A 14,614-nucleotide genomic window follows, 5' to 3' on the forward strand; every position below is an offset into this window, starting at 1 on the left:
TGCTGTTGAGGTGGATAGTCAGGCAGTTATCTTGAGCACACTAATAAAGCCTAGTACACACTATCAGAAAATTGTATGTAAAATACCGCTTTGAAAGCGATCGTACAATAAGCTGATCGTTAGTACACAACTTTTGAGAGCCAATCACAGCAGTTCATCCGAAGTTATCTGAAGGGACAAACACAAAACTTTTTCTCATACCATACGACATCGTACGATTTTTGTTTACCCTTTCATGCCTGAAGCCGCGTACACACGGGCGGACTTTTCGACTGGACTGGTCCAACGGACTTTCCAATGGACTTTTAACTGACTTTTGACGGACTTCCGACGGACTTCCGATGGACTTTTTAACGAACGGACTTGCCTACACACGATCACACCAAAGTCCGACGGATTCGTATGTGATGACGTACACCGGACTAAGATAAGGAAGTTGATAGCTAGTAGCCAATAGCTGCCCTAGTGTCGGTTTTTGTCCGTCGGACAAGCATACAGACGAGCGGATATCTGGGTCCGGCGGAGTTACGACGTAAAGATTTGAAGCATGTTCCAAATCTAAAGTCCGTCAGATTTTCGACTGGAAAAGTCAGCTGAAGGTCCGATGAAGCCCACACACGATTGGATTGTCCGCCGGACTCGGTCCGTTGGACCAGTCCGGTCAAAAAGTCCGACCGTGTGTACGCAGCATAAGCCTATTTCTGACATTTATTGCTTACAAGTTCAAATCCCTATTTTGTTTCAAGAAAATTACTTTTTATTTTATTTTAGCAGAGAATCTAGAGAATAAAATCGTTGCAATATTTTATGTTACAAATTTGGCTGTTTTTGCTAATGAAATCTGATTTACACATAGGAGACTGAAACAAAGCCATTTGCGGCTTCCTTCCAGTCTCACTCTAGCCAGTGGAAGTGGCAGATCGTGGCTCGGGTCCCCCGGTGGGACGACAGGCCCGGGAAGAGCGGCAGAAGGCGGCGGGAGGGGGGAGTCCCCTCCCGCTCCCCCGGGATAACAGCCAAGTGGCTTTCAGCTGCATCAGTTGTTATCCCTGAAGATCTGACCGCCTGCTCTAAAAAACAGTACCAGGATGATGCCTGCAGTTGCATGCATCACCCTGGTGTAACCCCTTAAAGCCAAGGCCACATATGTGCATACGGTCGGCGCTAAGGGGTTAAACCAGTACAGTTTTCATTGGAAAATACAATAAATTACATGACTTCCGAAGTTGTATTCTGAGAACTTTTGTAAATTGAATAACCTCTTCATTTTCGATATGGAGACTAGCATACAGTAAAAAACAGTCGATCATGATCGTCCAATATTCTCATCGTGTGTACGACCCTTAGTAGAATATTATACTAAGGCAATTTTGGAGAGGAGCCAATTAACCTGCCTGAATGTCTTTGATGTGTTGGAGAAAACCCACGCAAGCACACACAAACTCCACGCAGATAGTGTCCTGACAGGGACTTAAAACGATGACCCCAATGCTGGAGACAGAGGTGCTAACCGCCAAGCCACCCATTCTAGAGCACTCTCATAATGGGCTAGAGACAAATGGCCTTTATGCCCCTAGTAGATTTAAAACCAATAAGGGATTGCTTTATTAAAGTCAATTTGTACATTTCTCTTGATTGTAATGAAAATAAAAAAAGAAAATAATGCAACGGTTCTTGTGGGAAAATGACTTTTTTCCTTTTTCACATATATTGAAAGATCAAATAAGTCACAGCTGAGATCATTACACATTACTATAGCATATTTTACAAGAGCTAGAGTTTATTAACACTTACTTTGTGTACTGTTGACAAATGTAAGATGAGCAACTGGCCAAGTCTGATGATTGCGGCTCCTGGGATGACCTGAGACCTCTGTAAAAGCTTAGAAGGAATAAAAACTGTATAAGTAAAGTGTCAAATGTGCTAAAAAAAATGATCATTTTAATAGAATCCAACTTACCATTCCCTACATGAGACTGCTTCTGTGTACTTAGTGCTTGTATCTCCTAAAGGTTAAAAACAACAAAAATGTACACTTGAAATAAAGTTCAGTTGACTGACCCGTTGGTCAATTTGCATCTAACAATCAAAAGGAAAAAAACACTAGAGAGACTTACAAAGGCTGGGACATATCACAGTTTAAAGGACGTGTCCACTCTGCCTCATGTTCACTAAATATGGATTGGGCAGTTAACTGGGTTAGTCAGTTATAAATCATTGTAAATCATTGTTTAAGGTTAAACTAAGTGTTCATATAGTGAACAAGCAGACAAAAGTTTATATATATATATATATATATATATATATATATATATATATATATATACATACATACATACATACAGTATCTCACAAAAGTGAGTACACCCCTCACATTTTTGTAAATATTTTATTATATCTTTTCATGTGACAACACTGAAGAAATGACACTTTGCTACAATGTAAAGTAGTGAGTGTACAGCTTGTATAACAGTGTAAATTTGCTGTCCCCTCAAAATAACTCAACACACAGCCATTAATGTCTGAACCGCTGGCAACAAAAGTGAGTACACCCCTAAGTGAAAATGTCCAAATTGGGCCCAAAGTGTCAATATTTTGTGTGGCCACCATTATTTTCCAGCACTGCCTTAACCCTCTTGGGCATGGAGTTCACCAGAGCTTCACAGGTTGCCACTGGAGTCCTCTTCCACTCCTCCATGACGACATCACGGAGCTGGTGGATGTTAGAGACCTTGCACTCCTCCACCTTCCATTTGAGGATGCCCTACAGATGCTCAATAAGGTTTAGGTCTGGAGACATGCTTAGCCAGTCCATCAACTTTACCCTCAGCTTTTTTAGCAAGGCAGTGGCCATCTTGGAGGTGTGTTTGGGGTCGTTATCATGTTGGAATACTGCCCTGCGGCAGAGTCTCCAAAGGGAGGGGATCATGCTCTGCTTCAGCATGTCACAGTACATGCTAGTATTCATGGTTCCCTCAATGAACTGTAGCTCCCCAGTGCACTCATGCAGCTCCAGACCATGACACTCCCACCACCATGCTTGACTGTAGGCAAGACACACTTGTCTTTGTACTCCTCACCTGGTTGCCACACACACAGCTTGACACCATCTGAACCAAATAAGTTTATCTTGGTCTCATCAGACCACAGGACATGGTTCCAGTAATCCATGTCCTTAGTCTGCTTGTCTTCAGCAAACTGTTTACGGTCTTTCTTCTGCATCATATTTAGAAGAGGCTTCCTTCTGGGACGACAGCCATGCAGACCAATTTGATGCAGTGTGCGGCATATGGTCTGATCACTGACAGGCTGACACGTCACCCCTTCAACCTCTGCAGCAATGCTGGCAGCATTCATACGTCTTTTTCCCAAAGACAACCTCTGGATATGACGCTGAGCATGTGCACTCAACTTCTTTGGTCGACCATGGCGAGGCCTGTTCTGAGTGGAACCTGTCCTAATAAACCACTGTGTGGTCTTGGCCACCGTGCTGCAGCTCTTGGCAATCTTCTTATGGCCTATGCCATTTTTATGTAGAGCAACAATTCTTTGCCATGAGGTGCCATGTTTACCACAATTCTTTGCCATGAGGTGCCATGTTGAACCTCCAGTGACCAGTATAAGAGAGTGAAAACAATAACACCAAATTTAACACACCTGCTCCTCATTCACACCTGAGACCATGTAACACTAATGAGTCACATGACACCAGGGAGGGAAAATGGCTAATTGGACCCAATTTGGACATCTTCACTTAGGGTGTACTCACGTTTGTTGCCAGTGGTTTAGACATTAATGGCTGTGTGTTGCGTTATTTTGAGGGGACAGCAAATTTACACTGTTATACAAGCTGTACACTCACTACTTTACATAGGAGCAACGTGTCATTTCGTGTTGTCACATGAAAAGATATAATAAAATATTTACAATAATGTGAGGGTTGTACTCACTTTTGTGAGATACTGTAAATATAATATATATATATATATATATATATATATATATATATATATATATATATATATATATATCATACTCATCTGGCAGACCATACTCATAGATTTTGTATTGTGGCCTCTGATCTCAGTGCATTAAGACTGGTACTAAGATGACTACTTGTTATTATTATGTTTTAAGTTTAAATCGAGAATAAAGTAGAACCCAGGTCAAAACTTTTGAGGTAGAGAACAGTTACAATATCTGGCAGCTTTTTATTGCTGTTTGTGTTCCTGTTAGGAATATTTCCCACCACTTCCTGTTCCAGTGAGCAAAAAAAAAAAAAAAAAAGATTACGCCTTAAAGGGGACACACAGACACCAACAAAAACCTGACAGAGGTTCTAACTGTCCCCCAAGAAGGCTTTTATTGATGTCTGTATCCCTGCAGGAGACAATGTCCTCTTTTCCTGTGTCAGTGACACAACAGGAAGTAAACAGAAATCCCCCCTACGGGAACACAGTCCTAACAATCTGACAAAGCTTCTAAGATTTTTGACTTTTACTGAAATTAGGCGAAATGTCTTTGATTGCAATAGCACTTAAGGAAAAAAAAAAATACATTACATTTTTACATGAAAATACCTTTTGAACTGCTGCACGTAATGCATCTTTCAGTTCTCCACATGATTTTAACCTTTCCTTATCACACTCTTTCTCACACATACATCTTGGTTCCATCTATAAAAAAAAGAAAAAAAAAAGACTATTAGAAGATAAGAAATACTCAGCATGACATAAATATCAGAAACTGACAAGCTTGGAAATATGTAGTATATTACCTTTGGATGACCTAAGACATTGACACTCCTGATAGTGTTTATTTTCCCAAATAATTTTGAAAAAGCATTTTTACTAAGAATGAGGAACCAATGTAAGCTGTAGTTGACATAGTACATTGACACTCCTGGGAGTGTCTATTTTCCCAGTGAATTTTTAGAAAGCAGTGTTACTGAACATGCGGAAAAAGTGAAATCTGTGGTGGACCTAGTACACTGACATTTCTGGAAGTGTCTATTTTCCCAGTAAATTTTGAGGAATAATTTTTACTGATCGAAGCAGCGATCAGAGATGCAGACAGCATTTACAGAAGTAAACACTCAATCACTTTTTTTTACAGGTAACAGATTAAGTTGCATAATTACATAGTTAGTCAGGTTGAAAAAAGACACAAGTCCATCTAGTTTAACCAATCAAAAAAAAAAAAAAAAAAAAAAAAAAAATATATATATATATATATATATATATATATATATATATATACCATACAATCCCACATAAACAATCCTTCCCCCACAGTTGATCCAGAGGAAGGTGAAAAACCCCAGCAAAGCATGATCCAATTTGCCACAGCAGTGGAAAAAGATTCCTTCCTGATCCCCCCAGAGGCAATCGGGTTTTCCCTTGATCAACTTAACCTATAAATGTTAGTACCCAGTTATATATTGTACATTAACCAATTCAGACCCGGAAGGGTTTACCCCCTTAAGGACGAGGCCATTTTTTGTGCTACAGCACTGCGTTATTTTAACTGACAATTGCATGGTCATGCAACGCTGTACCCAAATAAAATTGTGTCTTTTTTTTCCCCACGAATAGAGCTTTCTTTTTGGTGGTATTTGATCACCTCTGTGTTTTTATTTTTTTGTGCTAAAAACAAAAAAAAGCGCCAATTTTAAAAAAGAAAATGGATATATTGGTTTGAGCAAAAGTTATTGTGTCTACAAACTAAGGAATATTTTTATGGCATTTATATTTATTTATTTTTTACTAGTAATGGGCGATTTTTAGTGGGACTGCAGCATTGCGGCGGACAAATCAGACACCTAACTGACACTTTTGACACTTTTTTGGGAACCAATGACATTATTACAGTGATCAGTACTAAAAATATGCACTGTTACTGTACTAATGACACTGCAGAGAAGGGGTTAACACCAGGGGCAATCAAAGGGTTAAGTGTGTCCCTAGGGGGTGCTTGCTAACTGTGTGGTAGGTGGACTGACTAAGGGAACACAGAGATCTGTGTTCCTGCTTAGCAGACATAGGTAGATCGCCATTCTGCCCCTCTGGGGAACGATCGGTGGGTCCCCCGCTGTCTATTGCATGAAATGACGTACAGGTACATAATTTCATGCAATAGAGAAGACCTGCCGCAGTATATCTGCTGTAGGTGGTCAGCAAGTGGTTAAGGAAAGAATCCAGGCCTGTTTTAAAGCAATCTACTGAGCTGGCCAAAACCACCTCTGGAGAGAATCTATTCCACATTTTTACAGCTCTTACTGTGAAGAAACCTTTCCGTATTTAGAGATGGAATCTTTTTTTCTCTAGACGTAAAGAGTGCCCCCTTTTCCTCTGGGATGACCTTAAAGTGAATAACAACACCATGTTCACTATATGGATCACTTATGTATTTGTACATGTTGATCATATTCCCTCTTAATCTCCTCTTCTGAAGAGAGAATAAAATTCAGTTTCTCTAATCTTTCCTCATAGCTGAGCTCCTCCATGCCTCTTATCAGTTTGGTTGTCCTTCTCTGCACTTTCTCCCCCCGATATCCTTTTTGAGAACTGGTGCCTAAAACTAAACTGCATATTCCAGATGAGGTCTTACTAATGATATGTACAGGTGTAAAATGATATCTCTCTCTCTGGAGTCCCCATACCTCTCCTAATACAAGAAATGACCCTGCTCACTTTGGAAACCGCAGATCGGCATTGCATGCTGATGATAAGCTTATGATCTACCAAAACCCCCAGATACTTCTCCACTATGGATTCCCTCAGTTGTACTCCCCCTAGTATGTATGATGCATGCATATTCTTAGCCCCTAAGTGCGTAACTTAATTTCTATCAAAATTAAACCTCATTTGCCACACAGTTGCTCAATAAAACATTGCACTGAGGTCGGCTTGTAAGTAGGATACATCCTGTAAGGACGTTATTCCACTTCATAGCTTGGTGTCATCTGAAAACACTGAAATTGTACTTTTAATCCCAGACCCAGTATCATTTATAAAGATATTAAAAAGTACACTGAACCTTGGGGTACACCACTGATAACCTTAGACCATTCAGAGTAAGAATCCTTAACCACTACTCTCTGAATTCGTTTTTTTAGCCAGTTTTCCATTTATTTACAAACTGATTAGTTGATATATAAAATCCAGCAAGAGTGTCACTTTAAACACACCAGAAAAACAATAACGGAAAGATCTAAAGTAAGTATATGAATAAATACTATTTATACTTTTAAGTAAAAGTAGAATCATGTTATCATTCTTTAAAAGGAAAAGTTACACTACCACTTCCTCCTCATAAACTCATAGGAAACCAGCCAAACGATGCAAAATGCACAACCCACTATGGGAACCTGGTTTTGCCTATTTAGAGTTTCCACGAACCATAATATCCGGCAAGATGCGATCACAGTTTTCTTTCAGTTGTACTTATAAATACAACCACTGCCTGTATAATAACACTTTCTGCTGTCAAATGATTTTTGCATTTGAATAACACAGTTGAACAAGTGAACATTGGACATAATAATTTACTGATGTTTATACTTAGGATTATTTTGACAGAAAGATCCAGGATAAAAAGTTTTGCAAAGACCGCGTGTAAATGCGCATAAAGGCGCATAAACATGCGTATGTGTTGTATGTGTAGAAAAATCTTCTTCATCCTCTAATTGCCAATGCTGCAATATAAGCGTGTAAATAACTGCACTGAAACACAAAAAAAATTATATTTTTATTTTGCGTCTCTATACTCAATGATGTATTACTGATCTTTATGCAGCTGATTCATAGACAACGATGCATCTCCGGTCAGATCAGTAAAAAACATTAAAAAGAAAAAAAAAAACAGTAAGTAACTCCAGTGTGCAAGAGGCTTAAGATTTGTTCACCAAGGCAAACCACAATGTACAAAATGCAGCAACCCCCTACATTTATCAATAATCTTTTAGTGATCTGAATAAATGACTAGTAGGCCAAAATCTTATTATAATATGGCATACTACATCTTGGACATTATCACTGTTCTTTAGACTTCCTTGTTGATTTTTTTTCTTCCTTATTAAATGATTTTCTTTTTGATTGTCTGATTTTATCCAGAATTGGAAAAAAATATTAGGATATTTGTCAACTTGTGTTCTTTAGGGGGAAAAAACATTCCTGAAGCAGTAATGACCGTTAAAACAATGGCACAACAAAGCAATACATTTTCTTGCACCCCCAAGCCCAAGTGTCATATGGGTTTATGGCTTAAATTTGCCTCTACCAAAATTGTGGCAACATGCCAAAATAATTTGTCTATTATTTTCTAAATAGGGAGCATAGTGTAAGGCCCCTTTCACATGGGGTGGATCCGTTTTGACGGACGCCGCTTGCTCAGCAGGGATCGCACTGCTGATCCCCACTGAGCAGGCGGACGACAGGTCCGTCACCGGTCACTGTGCAGAGATGGACCCGTCTCTCTTCTCTATGGGGAGATCGGAAGAAAACAGGCAGCCTGTCCGTTTTCATCCGATCCCATCCAATCCGACCCGCTGGATGGATGGGGAACGTATCAGCATTCGTCTGTTTTCATCAGATTTTGTAGGTTCGGATGTCAGTGGACACATGTCCGCTGACACCTGCCTTCCCATAGAGGACAATGGGTGGCCCAATCAGGTCCGCCTGAAAAATGGACAGGCAAACCCGATCGGTCTGATCCTGTGAAAGGGGCCTAATACTGAAGACTTGCAATAATCAGCACAACACAAGTTTCAGCTTAACCCAACATGTTAAAAACATAACGGTAATAGATATACACGCCATACCCTCCCTTCAAAAATGTGTTTGAACCTAATGCGTATTTTTGAAATTGTGAAACATACAGTGCCATGAAAAGTTATTCATACAACTTGAAATGTTTAACATTTTGTAAAGTTACAACCAAAAACTTAAATGAATTTTATTGGGATTTTAGCAGGTAGACCAACACAAAGTGGCACATAATTGTAAAGTGGAAGGAAATTGATAAATGGTTTTCAATTTTTTTTTTACAAATAAATAACTGAAAAGTGTGCCATGCATTTGTATTCAGCCCCCTTTACTCTGATACCCCTAACTAAAATCTAGTGGAACCAATTGCCTTCAGAAGACACCTAATTAGTAAATGGAGTCCTCCTGTGTATAATTTAATCGCAGTATAAATACAGCTGTTCTGTGAAGCCCTCAGAGGTTTGTTAGAGAACCTTAAAGAACAAACAGCATCATGAAGGCCAAGGAACACCCCAGACAGGTCAGGGATACAGTTATGAAGAAGTTTAAAGCAGGGTTAGATTATAAAAAAATATCCCAAGCTTTGAACATCTCACAGAGCACTGTTCAGTCCATCATCCGAAAACGGAAAGAGTATTGCACAACCGCAAACCTACCAAGACATGGCCGTCCACCTAAAATGACAGGGAGAAGCAGCCAAGAGGCCCATGGTAACTCTGGAGGAGCTGCAGAGATCAACAGCTCAGGTGGGAGAATATGTCCACAGGACAACTATTAGTCGTGCACTCCACAAATCTGGCCTTTATGGAAGAGTGGCAAGAGAAAAGTCATTGTTGAAAAAAAGCCATAAGAAATCCTGTTTGCAGTTTGCGAGAAGCCATGTGGGTGACACAGCAAACATGTGGAAGAAGGTGCTCTGGTCAGAGGAGATCAAAATTTTACTTTTTGGCCTAAATGCAAAAAAGCTATGTGTGACAGAAAACTAACACTGCACATCACCCTGAACACACCATCCCCACCGTGAAACATGGTGTTGGCAGCATGTTGTGGGGATGCTTTTCTACAGTAGGGAAGCTGGTCAGAGTTAATGGGAAGATGGATGGAGCCAAATACAAGGCAATCTTAGAAGAAAACCTGTTAAAGTCTGCAAAAGACTTGAGAATGGAGCGGAGGTTCATCTTCCAGCAGGACAAAAACCCCTAATCATGCAGCCCGAGCTACAATGGAATAGTTTGGATCAAAGCACATTTATGTGTTAGAATCACCCAGTCAAAGTGTAGACCTAAATCCAATTGAGAATCTGTGGCATCCAATCTGACAGAGCTTCAGCTATTTTGCAAAGGAGAATGGGCAAAAATATCACTTTCTAGATGTGCAGAGCTGGTAGAGACATACCCAAAAAGTCTTGCAGCTGTAATTGCAGTGAAAGGTGGTTCTACAAAGTATTAACTCAGGGGGGCTGAATACAAATGCACGCCACACTTTTCAGATTTTTTTTGTAAAACATTTTGAAACCAATTATCATTTTCCTTCCACTTTTATGTGCCACTTTGTGTTGGTCTATCACATAAAATCCCAACAAAATACATTTACGTTTTTGGTTGTAACATGACAACATGTGGAAAATTTCCTAGAGGTATGAATACTTTTTCAAGGCGCTGTACATGTACATAACAGAAGTAGGAAATGAGGACTGAAGAGCTGCAGACATTACACAGCTTTCCAAAGAAAAAGGGCGAGTTTAAAATAGAAAATTGAAAAAAAAACACAGTCATTCACATTCTAATTTTATAGAGAAACAACCCATTTTTAAGTGAAGGTTTAAAGTAGATGTAAATCTTTACCAGAATGACATTTAGTTTGCTAAATGACTTTGTATAATAATCAAACAACTTTTTTTTTAAATAAAACACCACTATTTTAATTCTTGGTTGCATTTCAGAGCTGCTGGTGTCATGCAAGCTCTTTGAGCCACTTCCTGTCTATATGCATGCACTCCATTGGTGGCTATATTGTATTTCTCAGATCCATTTTTCTCATGGTGACAACAGTGGACAATGACTGCGAAAAGAGTTAAATTGCCACATGTAGGGGGAGATTCACTTAAATTGGAGCGTGCAAAATCTTGTGCATAAAAACCAATCAGCTTCCAAGTTTTATTGTTAAAGCTTAATTGAACAAGCCAAAGTTAGAAGCTGATTGGCTACTATGTACAGCTGCACCAGATTTTGCATTCTACAGTTTTAGTAAATGGCCCCCGTAGAGTCTCCTTCAGAGGCACATGTGGCAGAGCATGAATGAGTGACTAGAACAGAGTGTTTTCACCCCAGGCAAAGCGTAACCCCCATCTTATACCTCCCACCCATTCCGTGGCCTTTTAAAATAATATACTCATCTAACTATGCTGCCCATGTCCTTCACCAATGCCTGTCCCAGAGATGGAGAACAGTGAACCAGTGCTGCAGTCTGTGCCCACTCTGACCAGACGCTACTTTATGATGTCATAACACTGTAAAGTCTTCTGGACCCTGAGAGATTCCTGCCACTGGACAGCCAACAGGATGTGTCCAGGTCACCCAGGCAGTGATGTGGACACCTGAAGAGGACCCTCCTATTCTGCATTGAAGAAGATAGAAGATTTGGGATCCAGCATGCCATGTGAACACAGATTTAGGTAAGTAAATGGGGCCTTTTAGCTTAGGATTTTTCTTGAACTAACTAATTTACTGCTTAAGGGACAGGAGAGAATTTCACTGCCCCGGGTTTAAACATAATGGGGTCCTGTAGACCCACGTTCCAGACTGGAATGCTGGAACACTTGTTTCAGCACCTAGATCTTTATAACAGCACTGCTGAGAATAGAAATGTCCAGCCTGACAGTAGCTGCGGTAGCTGTGGCATTAAAATACAGGCAACAGGGTGGGACAAGGATCTCTAGCACAGGTAAATACTGTAAGCATATGCTACTGATACCTTGAGGAGGGGTATTCACTAGTAACTAATGCTTGGGCAAGGGGTATTCACTAGTAATTCACTAGTAACTAATGCTTGGGCAAGGGAAGAATACACTGATTATTAATGGCTTTGAGAGTGGTGATCCACTGACCTTCAATACTTGATAGGGAGGAGAATCTAATTGCCACTGACCACTTATGCTTTGGGGGTCTATTTGCCACTGACCACTAATGCTTTGATGAGTCTAATTGCCACTGACCATTAATGTTTTTGGAGAGGGAATCCAATTGCCAATGACCATACCAGTTGTTGAGGGGATCTCACTACCAATGATTTGTGTGCTATTTTCTTTACTGTTGCTAAATCATAGTGTAAAGGCACTATGTTACTTACTTCTGATCCCTGCACTTTATGCTCAGTTCTTTGTTACACAATCCTGGTTGCTTCAATCTATACACTATGTTGTATGTTACATTCTCCTAACCGCTGCATACACTACATTGGCTGGTTGCTAAGTACTACTTTACTGAGACTTTTTTCTAAGGTAGGAGTTTTCTTGAACGAACTCATTGACTACTTAAGGAACAGGGGAGAATTTCACTGCCCTGGGTTTAAACATAATGGGGTCCTGTAGACCCAGCCTATGTTCCAGATTGGAATGCTGGGACACTTGTTTCAGCACCTAGCTTTAGCTCTTTATAGCAGCACTGCTGAGAGTAGAAATGTCCAGCCTGACAGTAGCTGCAGTAGCTGTGGCATTAACAAACAGGCAACAGGGTAGGGCACGGATATCTAACACAGGTATGTACTGCAAGCATTTGCTACTGATACTTTAAGGAGCAACTAATGCTTGGGCAAGGGAAGAATACATTGATTATTAATGGCTTTGGGGGTGGTGATCCACTGACCTTCAATACTTGAGAGGGAGGAGAATCTAATTGCCTCTGACCACTTATGCTTTGGGGGTCTATTTTCCACTGACCACTAATGCTTTTTGGGGGGTCTAATTGCCACTGACAATTAATGTTTTGGGAGAGGGAATCCAATTGTCATTAACCATACTAGTTGTTGAGGGGATCCCACTACCAATGATTTGCCTGGCGGATATGACATCACTGCTAGGTATTCGTTCCACGTACGTTTCAACCTAATGGGCGCCTTACACGGACATAGGAGCCATCACATCCGCCGGAGCGATAAGAGTGGTTGTTTGTTTGAAACCTTCATACCTACACTGTCTTGTGAGTAGTTTTAACCTGCTTTTAAAATAAAGGAGGAAAAACGTTTATTTAACTATGGAGTTTTTTATGTGCTTTCTTTACTGAGTGTTGCCAATTCTGTTGTTGCTGGAAACCATTGTTGGAGGAGGTGTTGATTGCATAGAAGCTTGCATTTGTTCACCAGGATTTAGCTGGGGAATGCAGAGCTTCCTTAGAATTCCATGGTATTGGAGTCTGGGAATTCGGTAAGTGGCCTTATTATTTCCTAGGTGGAGGCACACTGACATTACTACTATTGGACAACAGTAAGTGGATCGTCCATAGCACCAAAAAAAAAGCCAATGTAGTTAGGAATCAGCAAAATCCTGCCTTTCATGACCATGACTTCACAGAGTAAAATGCACACTCCTTACATACTGAAAAAGGGTAACCGTATTTGTAAAGCATATGTAATACAATGAAATATTTCCTCAAGATGAAAGTATTTGCAATGCAAGAATAATAAAGCTTGAAAACCTGAGATTAACATTGAGTCTTTCTGCTCCACACATCCTGTGACGAATTTTTGTGGTTAAGAGAATAAGCAAGTATAGTAGTAGCTTGCAAAACCTTGTAAACTTTCACTCTTCTTTCATTTCTTTGTGGCTTTCCAATGTATTCTTTTCAAAAGATCTGAAAACAAAATCTAAAATTCTTTGTATTTTGCTGCAAAGGATGAGTTTTTAACTATACTGCAGAAGCTGAAACGTATTCAAAGTCATTGTATAGTTATTAGCCGCACATTTTTTCCCATCACCAGTAAAAATACTACCATTTCATATAAGCAGATTTACATTGTCACAATATCCTAAACCAAGTTAGGACAAAGAAAACACAATATGTTCTAAGCATAAGAAACATCTCCGAAACATCTCCAAAATACGCCCCTTTCTAACCGTCAAGACCACTAAGCAACTTATTCAATCCCTTGTTATCTCTTGCCTTGACTTTTGTAACTCCCTCCTCATTGGCCTACCTCTCCGCAAGCTATCCCCTCTTCAGTCTATCATGAATGCCGCTGTCAGACTCATCCACCTTACCAACCGTTCAGTGTCCGCCACTCCTCTCTGCCATTCAAAACACTAACAATAACTTACAAAGCCATTCACAATTCTGCCCCGAGCTACATCACCAATCTTATCTCCAAATATCACTCAAACCGTCCTCTCCACTCCTCCGAAAACCTTCTGTTTTCTAGCTCCCTTGTCTCCTCCTCTTATGCTCGTCTCCAGGACTTCTCCAGAGCCTCTAACATCCTCTGGAACACACTACCCCAATCTGTCTGGCTATCTCCTACTCTGTCCACTTTCAGGCCATCCCTGAAAACTAATTTCTTCAGGGTGGCCTATCCTGCCTACAGCTAACAACCAAATCTTCTACTCCCCTCATCAGTTCATCCCTCACAGTCCCTACCTTTTGTTTCACCAGCTCCTCCCTCTTAGATTGTAAGCTCGCAGGAGCTTCTCTAATCCTCTTGTTTTGAATTGTACTGTTGGTGTAGTGTCTCCCTACATAGTAAAGCACTGCGCAAACTGTTGGCGCTATGTAAATCCTGTATAATAATAATTAGAGGCGATCCTAGCAGAACAGTGTTGATTTGGGTACCAAAGAGTGCTTACAAACTGCATTGATGAA

The 14,614-nt window shown here is 40.2% G+C and overlaps 1 protein-coding gene across 2 annotated transcripts in view; it reads right to left on the bottom strand.

The window, feature by feature from the left end:
* TNFSF11 (TNF superfamily member 11) overlaps positions 1-14,614 on the bottom strand; it is a 47,201-nt gene that overhangs the window by 13,295 nt on the left and 19,292 nt on the right. For both annotated transcript variants that reach the window (XM_073614196.1, XM_073614195.1), the window contains exons 2-4: positions 4,581-4,676; positions 1,961-2,006; positions 1,795-1,881 (exon numbers count right to left, since the gene is read on the bottom strand). In XM_073614196.1, the coding sequence (XP_073470297.1) occupies positions 1,795-1,881; positions 1,961-2,006; positions 4,581-4,676 (229 nt within the window). The remainder of the gene's footprint in view (positions 1-1,794; positions 1,882-1,960; positions 2,007-4,580; positions 4,677-14,614) is intronic.

This window comes from Aquarana catesbeiana, linkage group LG02 (assembly GCF_042186555.1).
Source record: "Aquarana catesbeiana isolate 2022-GZ linkage group LG02, ASM4218655v1, whole genome shotgun sequence".
Lineage (NCBI taxonomy): Eukaryota > Metazoa > Chordata > Amphibia > Anura > Ranidae > Aquarana > Aquarana catesbeiana.